The 17,577-nt window shown below is 39.6% G+C and overlaps 1 protein-coding gene across 1 annotated transcript; it reads left to right on the top strand.

Annotated features, from left to right (window-relative positions):
- Positions 1-961: 961 nt before the first annotated feature.
- Positions 962-4,028, top strand: tomm5 (translocase of outer mitochondrial membrane 5 homolog (yeast)). The gene is made up of 2 exons (XM_059970075.1): positions 962-1,140; positions 3,247-4,028. Exons 1-2 carry the CDS (start codon positions 1,020-1,022, stop codon positions 3,279-3,281), a joined length of 156 nt encoding a protein of 51 aa, XP_059826058.1. The 5' UTR covers positions 962-1,019; the 3' UTR covers positions 3,282-4,028.
- Positions 4,029-17,577: the final 13,549 nt, after the last annotated feature.

Here is a 17,577-nt window from a genome sequence, read left to right as displayed (position 1 = left end):
TGCTGCCTGGCCTGCTGTGTTCCACCAGCATTTTGTGTGTGTTGCTTTAACTTCCAGCATCTGCAGATGTTTGCACGATATCCTGAAGTGGGAAGGAGAACAGCCAGAGGATGTGGTACATATTGGTATCAACGACTATGTAGGAAAAGAGAGGAGGTTCTGAGAGCAGAGTAGAGGGAGTTAAGACGGAAATTGAGAAGCAGGATCTCAAAGGTAGTAATCTCGGGATTACTGCCTGTGCCACGCGACAGTGAGAATAGGAATAGAATGAGGCGGAGGATAAATGCGAGGCTGAGGGCTTGGAGCAGGGGGCACGGATTCAGATTTCTGGATCATTGGGACCTCTTTGGGACAGGTTGCACTTGAATCCCAGGAGGGCCAATATCCAGATGGGAAGGTTTGCTAAAGCTATTGGGGAGAGTTTAAACTAGAATTACTGGGGGGGGGGGGGGGGGAACCAAACTGAAGAGATGGAGGAGGAGGAGGTTGGCTCACAAATATAAAAACAAAGGGCTCTGGGTAACCCGAGGACATTTCTAATTAAGTACATGTTCGGCATTTTGCTGTAAGTTTTCTATGTTTCTATACCCCTATCCTGAGAGGATACAGCAAATGGAACAAACGCTATTAGGGTCACTAATAATTTTTGTGCAGGAAAACCAGTTATGACAAAAATATTTCCTCTGTACGAAATCTGGAACACGCCCGATTCAAAACCCACTAACGCAACCCCCGACGAGACGCGCTCACACGCGAATACTGGTCACATGACGATGATGGGGCGGGAAGGGGCGTCGCCCGGTTGATGAGCAGCGGGTCGCTGATTGGTTCGCTGTGTGGGACGTGCCCCCGCCCGGTTGATGAGCAGCGGGTCGCTGATTGGTTCGCTGTGTGGGACGTGCCCCGCCCGGTTGATGAGCAGCGGGTCGCTGATTGGTTCAGTGGTGGTTGACCAGCGGCGGGTTGCTGATCAGGTGGGGTGCGGTCACGTGACAAACGGAGGTGTCCCGGTTGCCGCCATGTTCAGGATGGAAGCGTTGGGGCCGAAAATGGACCCGGAGGAGCTGCGCAGGAAGATGAGGGCAGACGTATGGCGTTCCCTCCGCTACTTCCTCATCTACGTCGCCGTTCTGCGGGCGAGTGAGTGACCGACTTGAACAGGACAACGGGGAGGGCCTGCCGGCTCCGTGCTCGGCCTGTCTGCTCACCCACTCACACGTGGACGTGGTCCGGTCCACTCCGCCGTATAGAGTGGCCACACGGGGGGGAGGGTGTCAGGGAGGCTGTAAGTCTGCGGTCTGGAGCGATTAGCTATCGACCTTCCTTGCAGCGTGAGACGGCGTTACTTAGAAGTTGCAGTGTGTATTCCTTCAACACACACAAAACGCTGGTGGAACACAGCAGACCGGGCAGCATCTATAGGGAGAAGTACGGTCGACGTTTTGGGCCGAGACCCTTCGTCAGGACTAACCGAAAGGAAAGATAGTAAGATTTGAAAGTAGTGGTGGGAGGGGGAAATGCAAAATGATAGGAGAAGACCGGAGGGGGTGGGATGAAGCTAAGAGCTGGAAAGGTGAATGTCTGGAGAAGGGAAAGGATCATGGGACGGGAGGCCTCGGGAGAAAGAAAGGGGGAGGGGAGCACCAGAGGGAGAACAGGCAAACAACTAAATATGTCAGGGATGGGGTAAGAAGGGGAGGAGGGGCATTAACAGAAATTAGAGAAGTCAATGTTCATGCCATTCTCTTGCAAAAATGTAGTCCCCTTCTCACAATTCCTCCGTCTCTGTATCTGCTCTCAGGATGAGGCTTTTCATTCCAGGACAAAGGAGATGTCTTCCTTTTTTAAACAAAGGGGCTTCCCTTCTTCCACCATCACCTCTGCTCTCAAACACATCTCTCCCATTTCCCGCACATCTGCCCTCACCCCATCTGCCTGCCACTCCACTCAGGATAGGGTTTCCCTTGTCCTCACCTACTACCAAGCACATCTTTCCCTCTCTTCCCCGCCCCCTTCTGCTTTCTGCAGGGATCGCTCCCTATGCGACTCCCTTGTCCATTCATCACCCCCACCATCCCTTCCCACCAATCTCCCTCCTGGCACTTATCCTTGTAAGTGGAACAAGTGCTACACCTGCCCTTACACTTCCTCCCTCACCACCATTCAGGGCCCCAGACAGTCCTTCCAGGTGAGGCGACACTTCACCTGTGAGTCGGCTGGTGTGGTATACTGCGTCTGGTGCTCCCGGTGTGGCCTTTTATATATTGGTGAGACCCGACGCAGACTGGGAGACCGTTTCGCTGATCACCTACGCTCGGTCCGCCAGAGAAAGCAAGATCTCCCAGTGGCCACACATTTTAATTCCATATCCCATTCCCATTCTGATATGTCTATCCATGGCCTCCTCTACTGTCGAGATGAAGCCACACTCAGGTTGGAGGAACAACACCTTATATACCAGCTGGGTAGCCTCCAACCTGATGGCATGAACATTGACTTCTCTAATTTCCATTAATGCCCCTCCTCCCCTTCTTACCCCATCCCTGACATATTTAGTTGTTTGCCTATTCTCCATCTCCCTCTGGTGCTTCTCTCCCTCCCCCCCCCCCCCCCCCATCTTCTTTCTCTTGAGTCCTCCTGTCCTATGATCCTTTCCCTTCTCCAGCTCTGTATCACTTTCGCCAATCACCTTTCCAGCTCTTAGCTTCATCCCACCCCCTCCAGTCTTCTATAATTTTGCATTTCCCCCTCCCCCCAATGCTTTCAAATCTCTTACTTTCTTTCCTTTCAGTTAGTCCTGACGAAGGGTCTCGGCCCAAAACGTCGACAGTGCTCCTTATAGATGCTGCCTGGCCTGCTGTGTTCCACCAGAATTTTGTGTGTGTTCCTATTCGTCCTGGTTAAGAAACGGAGTCCTAGACAGTCTCAGTCACTGCTCTGTGAGTCCTGCGAAATATTGTACTGAAATAAAAGCTAAACATTGTGGATGTTCAGAAGACCATGTATCTAGAAAGAGAAACAGTAATCTTCCAGGTTAAAGACCCACATATATTTAGGTTCCAGAGTGGTGCAGTACAGAAACTGACCTTTCTGCCGAACCGAATCCATAGATTCATTTTACACTAATTCTATGCAGCTACATTTAAGTTGTAATGTATATGTTAGCGGTACAAATATGCATCTACATGCTACTTGTCTTTTGGTTTGGCATTCAAATTGTACTAAATTTTGTCAATTGTTTTCCAGCTCCTTTTATCCTAAAAAAGTTGGATAGTATTTGAGCTTCGTTGCGGACGGACTCCTAGAAGATGCTGCTGACACCATCATAAAGATTTTTTATATTCGGCTAATGGACAAAATTTCAACACTCATATTTTAAAGCTGTTCTATTTATACAACTGGATTTATTACAATTGATTTTTCAATGACTTTTGTTTCAAACATGGATTTTTTTTGGTATTGATATATATTAGCTAGTCATTTACAGGGCAAAGTCTATACAAGTCTTTTTTTAAAACTTGCTGTTTGCTTTGTATAATTTGTGTTATATTTTTCTGAATTTCAATGTGATTTATGTTCCAGTTCATTTAGAGATGAGTTTTCTCTTGAACTACTGCAACAATTGTTTAATGTTTCAATAATGTATAATTTGATCTGAAGATAGTACCTGACTAGGTTCAATTGAAGTTTGCTTTCTTGCATGAAAAGATTTAAATGGATTCCCATATTAGATGATCTATATAAAAAGAAATCTACATTTTCAGTTTAGTTAAAGATTGTATAATCTTGTATTACTTGAATTTGGGTAATATTGAAATTTTTAAGCATTTAAGATTTTTTCTTTATTTTGTTATGGTCTTGTCTAAACAATGGACTGACATTTTCATCTTCCTCTTCAAACTATAAAAAGTTAAATTGTGTAGTAGTTTAGTTGTAAAGATTTTTGTTGGTCATATTTATGAAGAATATGAATTGAATGAGTATTGTTTCAAAGGAAACATGTTAATAAAACTCAGCTGGCCTGTTAAGCTGAACCACTGGTTTTAGTGGACATTCAGCCATTTCATTAGTTGATGACTTGAGAACTGGACAGTCTGAGTCGGGTATGAATGGGGCCGTTGACAGAAAGATTCAACTTGTTGTACAAATCTTGGATTTCTTGTGTGGAGTTATACCAGCCCCATGTGAAATTCCTCATATGGAGAACAAGTAGGATATTGTTTCAATAGAAAAGGCATTACATCCAATTCTTGTATCTCCAGCTAAAAATACTTGCAAGACTACAGTAATTACAGGGCTATAATACCAATTGACAGGTTCAAGTCTTGTGCCAGTTTGAAAATTTGAATTATTTTCATTCAAAATGGGTGCATCTTGGTGCTAGTGAAAGTTATGAAGTTCTTAAAAAGATGCCATGACAGCTTCCTGGTTAATGTGCAGTCGTTGACAAGCAAAATAAGTATTGGATGGAATTTCTGTCCTCTATCTTCTTGACTGAATATTTTATTATTTTACTTTGATCAGCCATGAAGTTTACTCGTAAAACTACCAAAATCTACTTTAAATATAATTTGACAAATATCTTGGTTCAGCTCAGGGCTAACAACCTTGACTGGTAAACCAGAATTGTTACGGAAACAGCAGTGAAAAACCCGTCTACATCTGAGTGTGACAGTCTTCCTGATTCTCCACCCAGACATGACAGAAGCCTTGAACACCGTGAGAGATGGAGGGCCTTCGTTGCTGCCCTAAACAGTTAGCAGCATAATGGGGGTAGGTAGGTGACAAATAACTGATAATGGGATGCTAGTAAGGCCATTGGGTCTATGAGATCTTACACTTGAGCAATTATATCACTTCTGGCCTTACTTCCCCAAGTATCAATTTAAACCAATGTTTCAATGACAAATTGCCTTATTCATCAGAGATTATGCCTGGGCATGTCTAGTCCAATGGTATTTATATGGAAATAGTAGGGGACTGAGGGTCCAGTGAGACGGAGGAACTGAGGGAAATGCATGTTAGTAGGAAAGTGGTGTTAGGTAAATTGAAGGGATTAAAGGCACATAAATCCCCAGGGCCAGGTGGTCTGCATCCCAGAGTGCTTAAGGAAGTAGCCCAAGAAATAGTGGATGCATTAGTGATAATTTTTCAAAACTCCTTAGATTCTGGATTAGTTCCTGAGGATTGGAGGGTGGCTAATGTAACCCCACTTTTTAAAAAAGGAGGGAGAGAAAAACCGGGGAATTATAGACCGGTTAGTCTGACATTGGTGGTGGGGAAAATGCTGGAGTCGGTTATCAAAGATGTGAAAGCAGCACATTTGGAAAGGTGAAATCATCGGACAAAGTCAACATGGATTTGTGAAAGGAAAATCATGTCTGATGAATATTACAGAATTTTTTGAAGGTGTAACTAGTAGAGTGGATAGGGGAGAGCCAGCGGATGTGGTATATTTAGATTTTCAAAAGGCTTTTGACAAGGTCCCACACAGGAGATTAGTGTGCAAACTTAAAGCACACGGTATTGGGAGTATGGTATTGATGTGGATAGAGAATTAGTTGGCAGACAGGAAGCAAAGAGTGGGAGTAAACGGGACCTTTTCAGAATGGCAGGCAGTGACTAGTGGGGTACCGCAAGGCTCAGTGCTGGGACCCCAGTTGTTTACAATATATATTAATGATTTAGACGAGGGAATTAAATGCAGCATCTCCAAGTTTGCGGGTGACATGAAGCTGGGCGGCGATGTTAGCTGAGAGGACGATGCAGGGTGACTTGGATAGGTTAGGTGAGTGGGCAAATTCATGGCAGATGCAATTTAATGTGGATAAATGTGAGATTATCCACTTTGGTTGCAAGAATAGGAAAACATTATTATCTGAATGGTGGCTGATTAGGAAAAGGGGAGGTGCAACAAGACCTGGGTGTCATTGTACACCAGTCACTGAAAGTGGGCATGCAGGTACAGCAGGCGGTGAAAAAGGCAAATGGTACATTGGCATTCATAGCAAAAGGATTTGAGTACAGGAGCAGGGAGGTTCTGCAGTTGTATAAGGCCTTGGTGGGACTGCACCTAGAGTATTGTGTGCAGTTTTAGTCCCCTAATATGAGGAAAGACATTCTTACCATAGAGAGAGTACAAAGAAGGTTCACCAGATTGATTCCTGGGATGGCAGGACTTTAATATGAAGAAAAACTGGATGGACCCCTCATTGGAATTTAGAGGATTGAGGGGGGGATCTTATTGAAGAGTATAAAATTCTAAAGGGATTGGACAGGCTAGCTGCAGGAAGATTGTTTCTGATGTTGGGGAAGTCCAGAACGAGGGGTCACAGTTTAAGGATAAAGGGGAAGCCTTTTAGGACTGAGATGAGGAAAAACTTCTTCACACAGAGAGTGGTGAATCTGTGGAATTCTCTGCCACAGGAAACAGTTGAGGCCGGTTCATTGGCTATACTTAAGAGGAAGTTAGATATGGCCGTTGTGGCTAAAGGGATCGGGGGGGGGGGGGTATAAGAGAGAAAGCAGGTACTGGGTTCTGAGTTGGATGATCATACTGAATGGCCTATTCTTGCACCTATTTTCTATGTTTTTAATACCCCCATCGCTCATCCTTCTTGATTGGTTAGTCCTCATCCAATCAGGCTTCTACCGTCCCACCTTGTTTATAATCAAATTCGAGTTCTTAGAGTGAGACCTTGGACTTTGTTGAAATTATTTTCCTCTACTTTTTTAAATGGCTTTCAGTGGTACAAGTCTGTGTGAGTGGGTCTATCAGAAACTCACTATCACGAACTTACACCTCAACAAAGACAGCCACCATCATAGAATTTTTTTCCTACTTCTAACCATTTGAAAATCACTTCGGAGAGGAGAATCTCCACAAGGAAATAAGACGATCACGCACAATGTTACTACAGAATGGCTTCCTTTGCCAGAGAGTCCCAAAAGCCATTGGTGCGGCAATGTTGTTTCAGTCAATCGCAAAGTCATTATGAATGCAGTGTTCTACTGCCGATTTCTCTGTGTAGCCCGAACGGACACACCTGCTGTGTTCCTTGTGGCGGGTTTCCACCCTGCGATGATAGATGTCCTCCACATTCACAGAGAATCTAGTAAGCGCCAGCCGCTCTGAGTCCCCGGTCATCTTTGACCCGCATCAACTGTGATTCGAGCTTCCTTACGGGTTTCCGGATAGTATTAATCCGGTATTTCTTCAGGATCCTGGTGATCCTTCCAGAAACCGTGAAAATATAGGGAAGACAGACGATAGTGAGTTTCCTCGTGGAGAGATTTCCTGGATTTTCCGTCAACCCTTTTAAGAGCCCGATTGATTTCCTTCATCTGTGTCCATTCTGCAGGAACATGGCGCGTAATTGCCTTATTTCCTCGAGGAGACTCGATCCAAAATAGTTTTCGCACAGTTAATCAAAGTAGAAAAAGAAACTACGATGGTGGCTGTCATTGATGAAGTGCAAGTCTGAGTGGGTTTCCGATAGACCACTCACATGGACTTGTACCGCTGAAAGTCATTGAAATAAAACTAGAGGAAAAGAATTTTAACAAAGTCTCACTCTAGGTAAGAACTGGATTTTGACTGCAAACAAGGTGGGACAGTGGAAAACTGATTGGATGAGGACTAGCCAATTGAGGATGGACAACGGGTTATAAATGCCACCAGACTAGACATACCTAGCCATCAACCCAGATGAAGATGGCAGAGTTTGTCATCAAACCATCAGTTAAAATCAGTACCTGTGCTCGGCTGGAAGCCAGTGATAAATTTAATTGCCATATGCGCTAGGAAAGCACTTTTTTTTGAAAACTTTTTTATTGCATTTTTAAGTAGTTACAAAATGAAGTATGAAAAAAATGTATATAACCCTTCCCCCCCTCCCCCCTAACTGCCCTATAGAAAAATAAGAGAAAAAGAAAAAAAAAGAAAGATTGTCTGGTTGTTGGAAGATCTCCACATGCTCCATGGAATTCGTAAAAACTTTAATATGTATATTTATTTCTTTCCCCAAATAACCAATTGTTTCATCTTCAGAGCATCTATAGATTGAATCCTGTCTTTTGTAAATAAGGGCTCCAAATTTTCAGAAATGTTTCATATTTATCTCTTAAATTATAAGTAATTTTTTCTAATGGAATACAACCATAGATTTCTTTCTTCCAAGAGTCTATACTTAAATGTGTATCCGATTTCCAAGTAACTGCAATAGCTTTTTTGGCTACTGCCAGTGCAATTTTTATAAATTCTTTCTGGTATTTATTTAGTTTGAGTTTTGGTTTTATCCCTTCAATATCACCTAATAAGAGTAATATTGGATTATGAGGAAATTGTGTTCCTGTAATTTGTTCCAGTAAAAGTCTTAAATTTGTCCAAAAAGGTTGAATTTTAGAACAAGACCATGTAGAATGTAAAAAAGTACCAGTTTCCTGGTTACATCGGAAACACTGATCCGATAAGTTTGGATTCAATTTATTTATTTTTTGTGGTGTAATATATAATTGATGTAGAAAATTATACATTTATTGTATTTATCATACTATCAAGACATAGTCTTGACCAATTTGTTTCTTCAATTCTAATATTCAAATCACTTTCCCATTTTTGTCTTGACTTATGGATTCCTTGTTTAATTGCCTGTTTTTGAATCAAATTATACATACAGGATATAAATTTTTTAATATTTCCTTTTTGAATTAAAATTTCTATTTCATTAGGTTTCGGCAATAACATTGTTTGACTTAATTTTTCTCTTAAATAAGCCCTTAATTGAAAGTAACAAAATAAAGTGTTATTTGATATTTTATATTTATTCTTTAATTGATCAAATGACATTAATATACCTCCTTCAAAACAATTCCCAATATATCTAATCCCTTTTTGAATCCAATTATATAAAAGTTGATTGTCCATTGTGAAAGGAATAAGTCTATTTTGAATTAAAGATCTCTTTGCTAATAAAGATTTTTTTGTCTCATCATCAACATTTATCTTATTCCATAAATCAATCAAATGTTTTAATATAGGAGATTCTTTCTTTTCCCGTATCCATTTAGATTCCCATTTGTATATAAAATCTTCTGGTACGTTTTCTCCTATTTTATCTAGTTCTATTCTAACCCATGCCGGTTTATCTTTCTCGAAAAAAGATGCAATAAATCTAAGTTGATTTGCTTTATAATAATTCTTAAAATTTGGAAGTTGTAATCCTCCTAGATCAAATTTCCATGTCAATTTTTCCAACGATATTCTTGACATCTTACCTTTCCAGAGAAATTTCCTCACATATTTGTTTAACTCTTGAAAAAACTTCTGTGGTAATTGTATTGGTAATGATTGAAATAAATATTGTAGTCTAGGGAATATATTCATTTTTATAGTATTTACTCTACCTACTAATGTTATTGGTAATGCCATCCATTTATCAAGATCTTCCTGAATTTTTTTCAAAAGTGGTAAATAATTTAATTTGTATAAGTTTTTTATGTCATTATCAACTCTTATACCTAAATATTTTATACCATTTGCTGGCCATCTAAATTGAGTTATTAATCGACATTGATTATAATCTCCTTTAGTAAGAGGTAAAATTTCACTTTTATCCCAATTTATTTTATAACCCGATATTTTCCCATATTCTTCTAATCTATAAGATAATTTGCATAGTGAATGTAATGGATCTGTTAAATAAAGTAGAACATCATCAGCAAATAAGTTAATCTTGTATTCTTCCTGATTAACTCTGAAACCCTTAATATCTGGGTCCATTCTAATTAATTCAGCTAATGGTTCTATTGCCAACACAAACAAAGCAGGTGATAATGGGCAACCTTGCCTAGTTGATCTTGTTAACTGAAATGATGTTGAAATTTGACCATTTGTCACTACTTTAGCTTTGGGATTAGTATTTAAGGTTTTAATCCATTTTATAAATGATGTTCCTAATCCATATTTTTCCAATACCTTAAATAAAAAATCCCATTCCAATCTATCAAATGCTTTTTCTGCATCTAAAGCAACTGCCACACTCATTTCCTCCCTCTTTTGTGCTAAATGGATTATACTAAATAACCGGGTTACATTATCTGCCGATTGTCTATTTTTGATAAATCCTGTTTGATCCATATGCACTAATTTTGGTAAGCATTTAGATTATCTATTAGATAAGATTTTTGCTATTATTTTATAATCAGTGTTTAATAAAGAAATAGGTCTATATGATGCTGGTTTTAAAAGGTCTCTATTTTTTTTTTGGCAATACTATTAAAATAGCTGTTGAAAAAGATTCTAGAAGTTTATGCGTTCTTTCCGCTTGATATATTAACTCCATAAAAGGAGGAATTAATAAATCTTTAAACTTTTTATAAAATTCAGGTGGAAAACCATCTTCTCCTGGAGATTTATTACTTTGAAGTGATCCCAAAGCTTCTTCAACTTCCTTCAATGTAAAAGGCGTATCTAATCCCTTCTGTTCTTCTGTATTTAATTTTGGAAGAGTTATTTGTGATAAAAATTCTTCTATCTTAACATCATCATTCTTTGATTCTGATTTATACAACTCAGAATAAAAATTCTTAAAAGCCTCATTAATTTCTAGAGGCTTATAAGTAATTTCATTCACTTTTGTTCGAATTGCATTTATTGTTTTGGAAATCTGATCTGTTTTTAACTGCCATGCAAGAACTTTATGTGATCTTTCACCTAGTTCATAATATCTCTGTTTAGTTCTCATAATTGCTTTTTCTGTTCGATATGTCTGGAGTGTATTATATTTTAACTTATTAATAAGTTGTCTTCGTTTTTCTTCTGTCATATTTCTTTGAGATTCTTTTTCTAATTTTATAATCTTTTTCCAATTGATCTATTTCTATCATATATTCCTTCTTAATTTTAGAAGTATAACTTATTATCTGGCCTCTCAAATATGCTTTCATTGCTTCCCACAATATAAATTTATCATCAACTGAATGTAAATTTGTATCTAAAAAGAACTGAATCTGCTTTTTCATAAAATCACAAAAATCTTGACGTTTTAGTAGAATTGAATTAAATCATCTATAAATTGATTCCTCTTTATTTGTCATTGTCATTATTAAAGGAGAGTGATCAGACAATATTCTTGCTTTATATTCCACATTTTTCACTCTATCTAAAAGCACTTGATCCATTTTTTACTTTAAGGTTAATTGGCTACTGTATGCCATCAAGGCATGCAAAGAAGCTTGGTCTCTTGGGCAAATCTGCACAACAGGAAGTATATCTAAATTGTTCATGATTAGGTTAAGAGATTAGCAGTGGAAAGGGTGAGCAGCTTCAAGTTACTGGGTATCAACATATCAGAGGATCTATCCTGGGTCCAACACATTGACACAATCTTGCAGAAGGCATGAGTTTGAGGAGATTTGATGTTACCAAATATCTGCAAAGTTAAACCGTTGTGCTTAATGAAACTAATTTTCTAATATTGAATTATGTCATAATTTATTTGGAAAATTGGTTCATGTGCATAATATTTGGCAACTTAAGGGTGTGATGAGTAGCATCACACATGAATCTTGTTTGTGCAGCATAAATTAGCATAACATCTCAACAGGTTAAATACTCTGGATTTATATCATCTGGAAGTTAGAACATAATTGTTGGAATTTTTCAATTCACTAAGTGTAACCGATAGATTGAACAGACAGAAACATTCCAATGGTTAGAACCAGGTGGAGCCAACATTTTTGAGCCTGGTCTTTGTATCAAATCAGAAAACTTCTGCAGACAAAATAGTGAAGGTTGGAATCACTCCAAATAGCAATTTATTTTAAGTGAAATGTAAATTAAATCTAGAGTTGACAGATAATATTAACCAAAGATATTATCAGGAAAAATGTGATCTTAAATCAGCCGTTATCTTGTTAAAAGCTAGATAAGGTCCAGAGAGTTATTCCAGTCTTTTGTTTCAACATTCTTGCATTATGACCATCACCCCCACAACTATCCTTGGTCCCTGCCATTAACTATTCCTAGATCTTACAACTGCCCTAACCAAAGTTTTGTGTTTGACCCTGATAATTTTCAGGATAATTGTAAACTCTATCTTTCAGCTGAAATCCTTATTCATCTCTTTACTGTCATTAAATTTGGTTACTCCAGTGCTCTTAAGGAAGTTTTCCATCCACCTATCCTATGTAAACGTTTGTTCAAGACTGTGCCATTGTTCCAGAATCTCCAGATGGAGGAAAGTTTCTCAATGCCTATGCTCCTGATCCTCTTAGAATTACAGTATGTGTGTCTGCAGAGGGAATAGTAAATATATTTAATCTAAAGGGTTAAATTTTTGCATGAATAAAGACATTCATGGGATTTATTCACTGTCTTCAATCTTAAGTAAATTAACAATTATTCCGAGAAGGACTGCAGAAAACAAGCAAGATGATGGTTGCAAGACAGGAGGGACAATGTAAATCACAAGCTCATTTCTACCTGATTGACTCGAAGCTGATAAAAATAATGTCTTTAAATTGGATGAAGATGTATAATGTTGCAACATGTCTGATCATGTGTAAATATGGCTCAAGACAGCAACAAGCTGCAATCTCATTGAGGTCGCAGCTCTGCTTTAACTTTTTTAGTGTTTTGGGGGTTGGTCAGGATGGTTTTAGGGATAGAGTGGGGAGTTAGGGTTTTAGCAACATGTATAATAGCATCAAACTTCCTGATAATGACATCTGCACAAGTGTATCTAGATGACGGTCCTTACAAACCTTGTGAAGGAACTGGAGCTGCAACTGGATAACCTTTGGTTCTTAACGGAAAATGAGGAGGTGATAGATAGGAGCTATCAGGAGGTAGACAACCCTAAGTTACAGGAGGAAGTTAAATGGGTGACTGTCAGAAGGATAGGGAATGGGCAGAAGGTGCAGAGTACCCCTGTGGCCATTCCCCTCAATAGCAAATATACCACTTTGGATATTGTTTGGGATAATGGGGAGGGGGTATCTACCAGGGAAAGCTGCAGTGACTGGGCCTCTGACACAGAGTCTGGTGTTCAGAAATGAAGGTGGGAGAAGTGAAATGCAGTAGTAATAGAGAATTCTATAGTTAGTGGAGCAGACAGAAGATTCAGTAAATGCAAAAGAGACGCCCAGATGGTATATTGCCTTCCAGGTGCCAGGATCAGGGAATTCTCAGACGAGGTCTACAGGGGGAAGGTGAGCAGACAAAAGATGTAGCTACTGCAAAACAACAAATTTCCTGACATACTGGTGATATTAATTCTGATTCTGGTACCAACAACATAAATTGGAAAAGACATCAGGTCATGATGAGAGAATATAGGCAGTTTGGTAGAAAATGGAAAAGCAGGATCTCCAGGGTAGTAATCTCTGGACTGCTGCCTGTGCCACACACTAGTGAGGGTAAGAATAGGGAGATTTGGCAGATGAATGTGTGGCTGAGGAATTGGTGCAGGGGACAAAGGTTTCAGATTTCTGGATCATTGGAATCACTTCTGGGGAAGGTAAGGCCTGTGGAAGAAGAACTTGAACTTGAGGGGGACTGGTAACCTTACTGGAAGCTTTGCTAGATCTGATGGGGAAGGTTTAAAGTTAAACTAATAGGCAAAGGAATGGGACCTGGAGTGATCAGGCAGAACATATGGCTGTTGGTAAACAAATATTAGCAATGTGTACTTTAGAAAGGGATAAGAATTTAATTTCTGGTAATATGGGAACAAAATTGAAAAGGAGGATGAATACAGGACTGAAGGTGCTATATTTGATTACACTCAGTATACAGAGAAAAGATGACCTTTTAGTGCAATTAGGGATTGGCAGGTAAGACTTTATGGGCATCATTGAGTTGTGGCAGAAAGATAATAGCTGGGAGCTTAATGTCAACAAAGTATTGAAAGGTTAGGCAGAGAGGGTGGGGTATCTCTGCTGGTAAAAAATGAAATCAAATCCTCAGGAAGAGGTGACATAGGATCAGATGTAGAATCCTTGTGGGAAGAGTTAAGGAACTAAGAGTGAAAACACCCTGGTGGGAGTTACAGTATATACAGGCCTCCAAACAATAGTCAGAATGTGTGCTGGAAAACTCCCATTGTAATTCGTAAAAAAAAAACAATGTTGCAATAGTCATGGGGATTTGAATATGCAGGTAAATTGGGAAAATAAAGTTGGTGCTGGATCCAAAGGGAGGGAATTTGTAGAATGACTACGAGATGGTTTTTTAGAGTAGCTTGTGGTTTAGTCTGCTAGGAAATGGTAGTTCTGGATTGGGCTTTATGAAATGACCCAGATTCGATTTGAGAGCTAAGGGAACCCTTAAGAAGCAGTGATCATGATATGATAGAATTCACGTTCCAGGTTGAGAAGAAGAAGCTAAAATCGGATGTGTCAGTATTACAGTGGAGTAAAGGGAATCACAGAGGCATGAGGGAGGAGCTGGCCAAAGTTGATTAGAAGAGGACACTAGCAGGGAAGATGGCAGAACAGCAATGGCTGGAGTTCCTGGGAGCAATTCAGAAGGTGCAGGATATATACATCTCAAAAAAGAATTCTATGAGGAGAATGAGGCAACCGTGGCTGACAAGAGAAGTTAAAGACTGCATAAAAGCAAAAGCCAGGGTATATAGTATAGCAAAAAATAGTAGGAAACTAGTGGATTGAGAAGTTTTAACAACCAACAGAAAGCAACTAAAATGCAATAAGGAGAGAAAAGAGGAAATATGAAGGTAAGCTAGCTAATAATATAAAACAGGATGCCTAAAGTTTTTTAAAAGATATTTAAAGAATACAAAAGGGCAAGAGTGGATATCAGACCACTGGGAAATGACTCTGGAGAGGGAGTAATGGGGAACAAGGAACTCTTAAGTATTTTGCATCAGTCTTCACTGTGGAAGACACCAGCAGCATGATTTGAGAGTTTCAGGGGTCAGTAGTGAGTGTATTACTAAGGAGAAGGTACTTGAGAAGCTCAAAGGTCTGAAGGTACCTGGACCAGATAGACTGCACCCAGCGTTCTGAAAGAGGTAGCTAAGGAGATTGTAGGGGCATTAGTAGTGATCTTTCAAGAATCACTAGATTCTGGAATAGTTCCAGTGGACTGGAAAATTGCAATTCATTCCACCCTTTAAGAATGGAGGGAGGCAAAAGACAGGAAATTGCAAGCGATTTAGCCTGATTTAAGTGGTTGGAAAGATGTTGGAGTCCATTATTAAGGATGAGGTTTTGGGGTACTTGGAGTCACATGATAAAATAGGTGGAAGTAAGCTTGGTTTCCTTAAGGTGAAATCTTGCCTGACAACTCTTGGAATTCTTCGAAGAAATCACAGGGGGAATAGACAAAGGAGAGTCAGTGAATATTATTTCCTTAGATTTTCAGAAGGCCTTTGACGAGGTGCTACACATGCATGGAAAGAAGATTCTCAACTGGCAGGAGGCCCAAGTGTGGCAATAAAGGTAAAAGGGGCTTTTTATGATTGGCTGCTGGTGACCTGTGGTGTTCCACGAAGTTTGGTATTGGGACAACTTCTTTTCATGTGTATGTCAATGATTTGGATGATGAAATTGATGGCTATGTGGCCAAATTTGTGGGAGATATGAAGAGGGCTAGGTGGTGTTGAGGAAGCAGGGAGTCTGCTGAAGGACTTGGGCAAATTGGGAGAATGGGCAAAGGTATGGCAGATGGAATATAGTGTAGGGAATGCACTTTGGTAGAAGAAATAAAAGTGTATACTATTTTCTAAATGGAGAGAAAATTCAAAAATACAAGGTGCAAAGGGACTTGAGATGCCTTGTACAGGATTCCTTAAAGGTTAATGTGCAGGCTGAGCCAGTGGTGAGGAAGGCAAATGAGATGTTAGCATTCACTTTGAGAGGACTAGAATATAAAATTAAAGATGTAATGTTGAGGCTTTATAAAGCAATGACGAAGCCTCACTTGGAGTATTGTGAGCAGTTTTGGGCCTTTATCTAAGAAAGGGTGTGCCGACATTGCAGAGGATTCAAAGGAGGTTCATAAAAATGATTCTGGATTAAAAGGCCTATCATATGAGGAGTGTTTGATGGCTCTGGGCATGTACTCACTGGAATTCAGAAGAATGAGGGGGGATCTCATTGAAACCTATCAAATGTTGAAAGGCCTTGATAGAGTGGATGTGGAGAGGATGTTTCCTATGGTGAGGGAGTCTAAGACCAGAGGACACTGACTCAGAATAGAGGATGTCCACTTAGAATGGGGATGAGAAGGAATTTCTTTAGCTAGAAGTGGTGAATCTGTGGAGTTTGTTGCCACATGTGGCTATGGAGACCAAGTTGTTGGGTATAGTTAAGGCATATGTTGATAATTTTTTTGATTTGCCAGGACATGAAGGGATACGGGGAGAAGGGAGATCGGATCTAAGAAGGAAATGAATCAGCAATGATGTAGTAGACCTGATGGGACAAATGGCTTAATTCTGCTCCTATGCCTGTGGTCTCATGGTCTTATAATTGCTCTTTCATAAGGCACCTCCCAGTCTCCACCCAGCTAACATGTGTCACCTGCCAGTCATTTCCAAATCATCACCTGCAGCCTATTTAAACCCAGCTGTCATCCACTGTCCTTGTTCACACATCAAATCATCCAGCATCAACCAGTTGCTCCTAGCATTCAGTTACCTTGTTGCCTGTGGTGCTTAGTATCTGTTCTCACTTGTTTAGTGGCCTCTCATGGCTTGTTATTTTGAAGTTTGTTATTAAGCTTATCATTCACCACTATATCTCCTCCACTGCCCTGCGTTTGGGTGAAGTCTCCTCTACATTTCCTGACACAACCCTAACATCTAACATCTGGTGTCATGTTAACCAATAGATAGAGCCTTATGTTATCCCTCAATCTTTTCTTGGTTAGCAAGGTTGTGCATGGTACATAACTAATCCAATGGGACCGTTTCCAAAATCAAAACTTGGAATGCACCTTCAGCCACTCTCTCTGGACTCCTAGGTTGAAACCATTGCATCTTTCTGTTTTTAGTTCACAAAGTAATTTTCTTAATTATTATTAATTATTTGAAGTTCTTGTGCCTCTTTATATCCTTATGTTCCCATAGTGTCCATTATAATTTTTTTGTACTTTATTTATAGATGGTAGGTATTTCCTTATTTCACAGTGTAATTTCAGTTGCCTGTCAAATTTGATCTCTCTTTACTTACGCTTCTGTCATCCTTTACTGGTTTCCAAATTTCTCCTAATCCATAGGCTCACTCTCTGACATGGAGATTTTAGTTTTAAAATTATTAAAAATATTAAGGAGAGAGTTGTATTGCTGAATTTATTGTGATAATGGTGAATGCTGAAGTCAATACATCTTAGAAAAATCTCATTCCTTCTTCTTTGTTGTTGATCTTTATATCGTTTTCTTTATTTATGTTCTTAGAATGCTGGGAACCTTAAGCACAGGTCTAGGTAATTTGGCTTAAAGAAGCCAAGAAAAAAAAATGCTATTTAGATTAATCCCACTTCACCCTTTGGAGACCAGTGGGTCACAACATACCAAATGTTCACCCAACCATTTTTTTAAATGTGATAGG

Source organism: Hypanus sabinus, chromosome 5, assembly GCF_030144855.1.
Source record: "Hypanus sabinus isolate sHypSab1 chromosome 5, sHypSab1.hap1, whole genome shotgun sequence".
NCBI lineage: Eukaryota > Metazoa > Chordata > Chondrichthyes > Myliobatiformes > Dasyatidae > Hypanus > Hypanus sabinus.
This window is presented reverse-complemented; position numbering and strand designations above follow the sequence as displayed.

Excerpts from the sequence above, each read along its gene's own strand:
- tomm5 (XM_059970075.1), top strand. The coding sequence starts at position 1,020 with ATGTTCAGGATGGAAGCGTTGGGGCCGAAAATGGACCCGGAGGAGCTG. Across the intron at positions 1,141-3,246 it reads CGTCGCCGTTCTGCGGGCGA|CTCCTTTTATCCTAAAAAAG; the intron begins GTGAGTGACCGA and ends ATTGTTTTCCAG.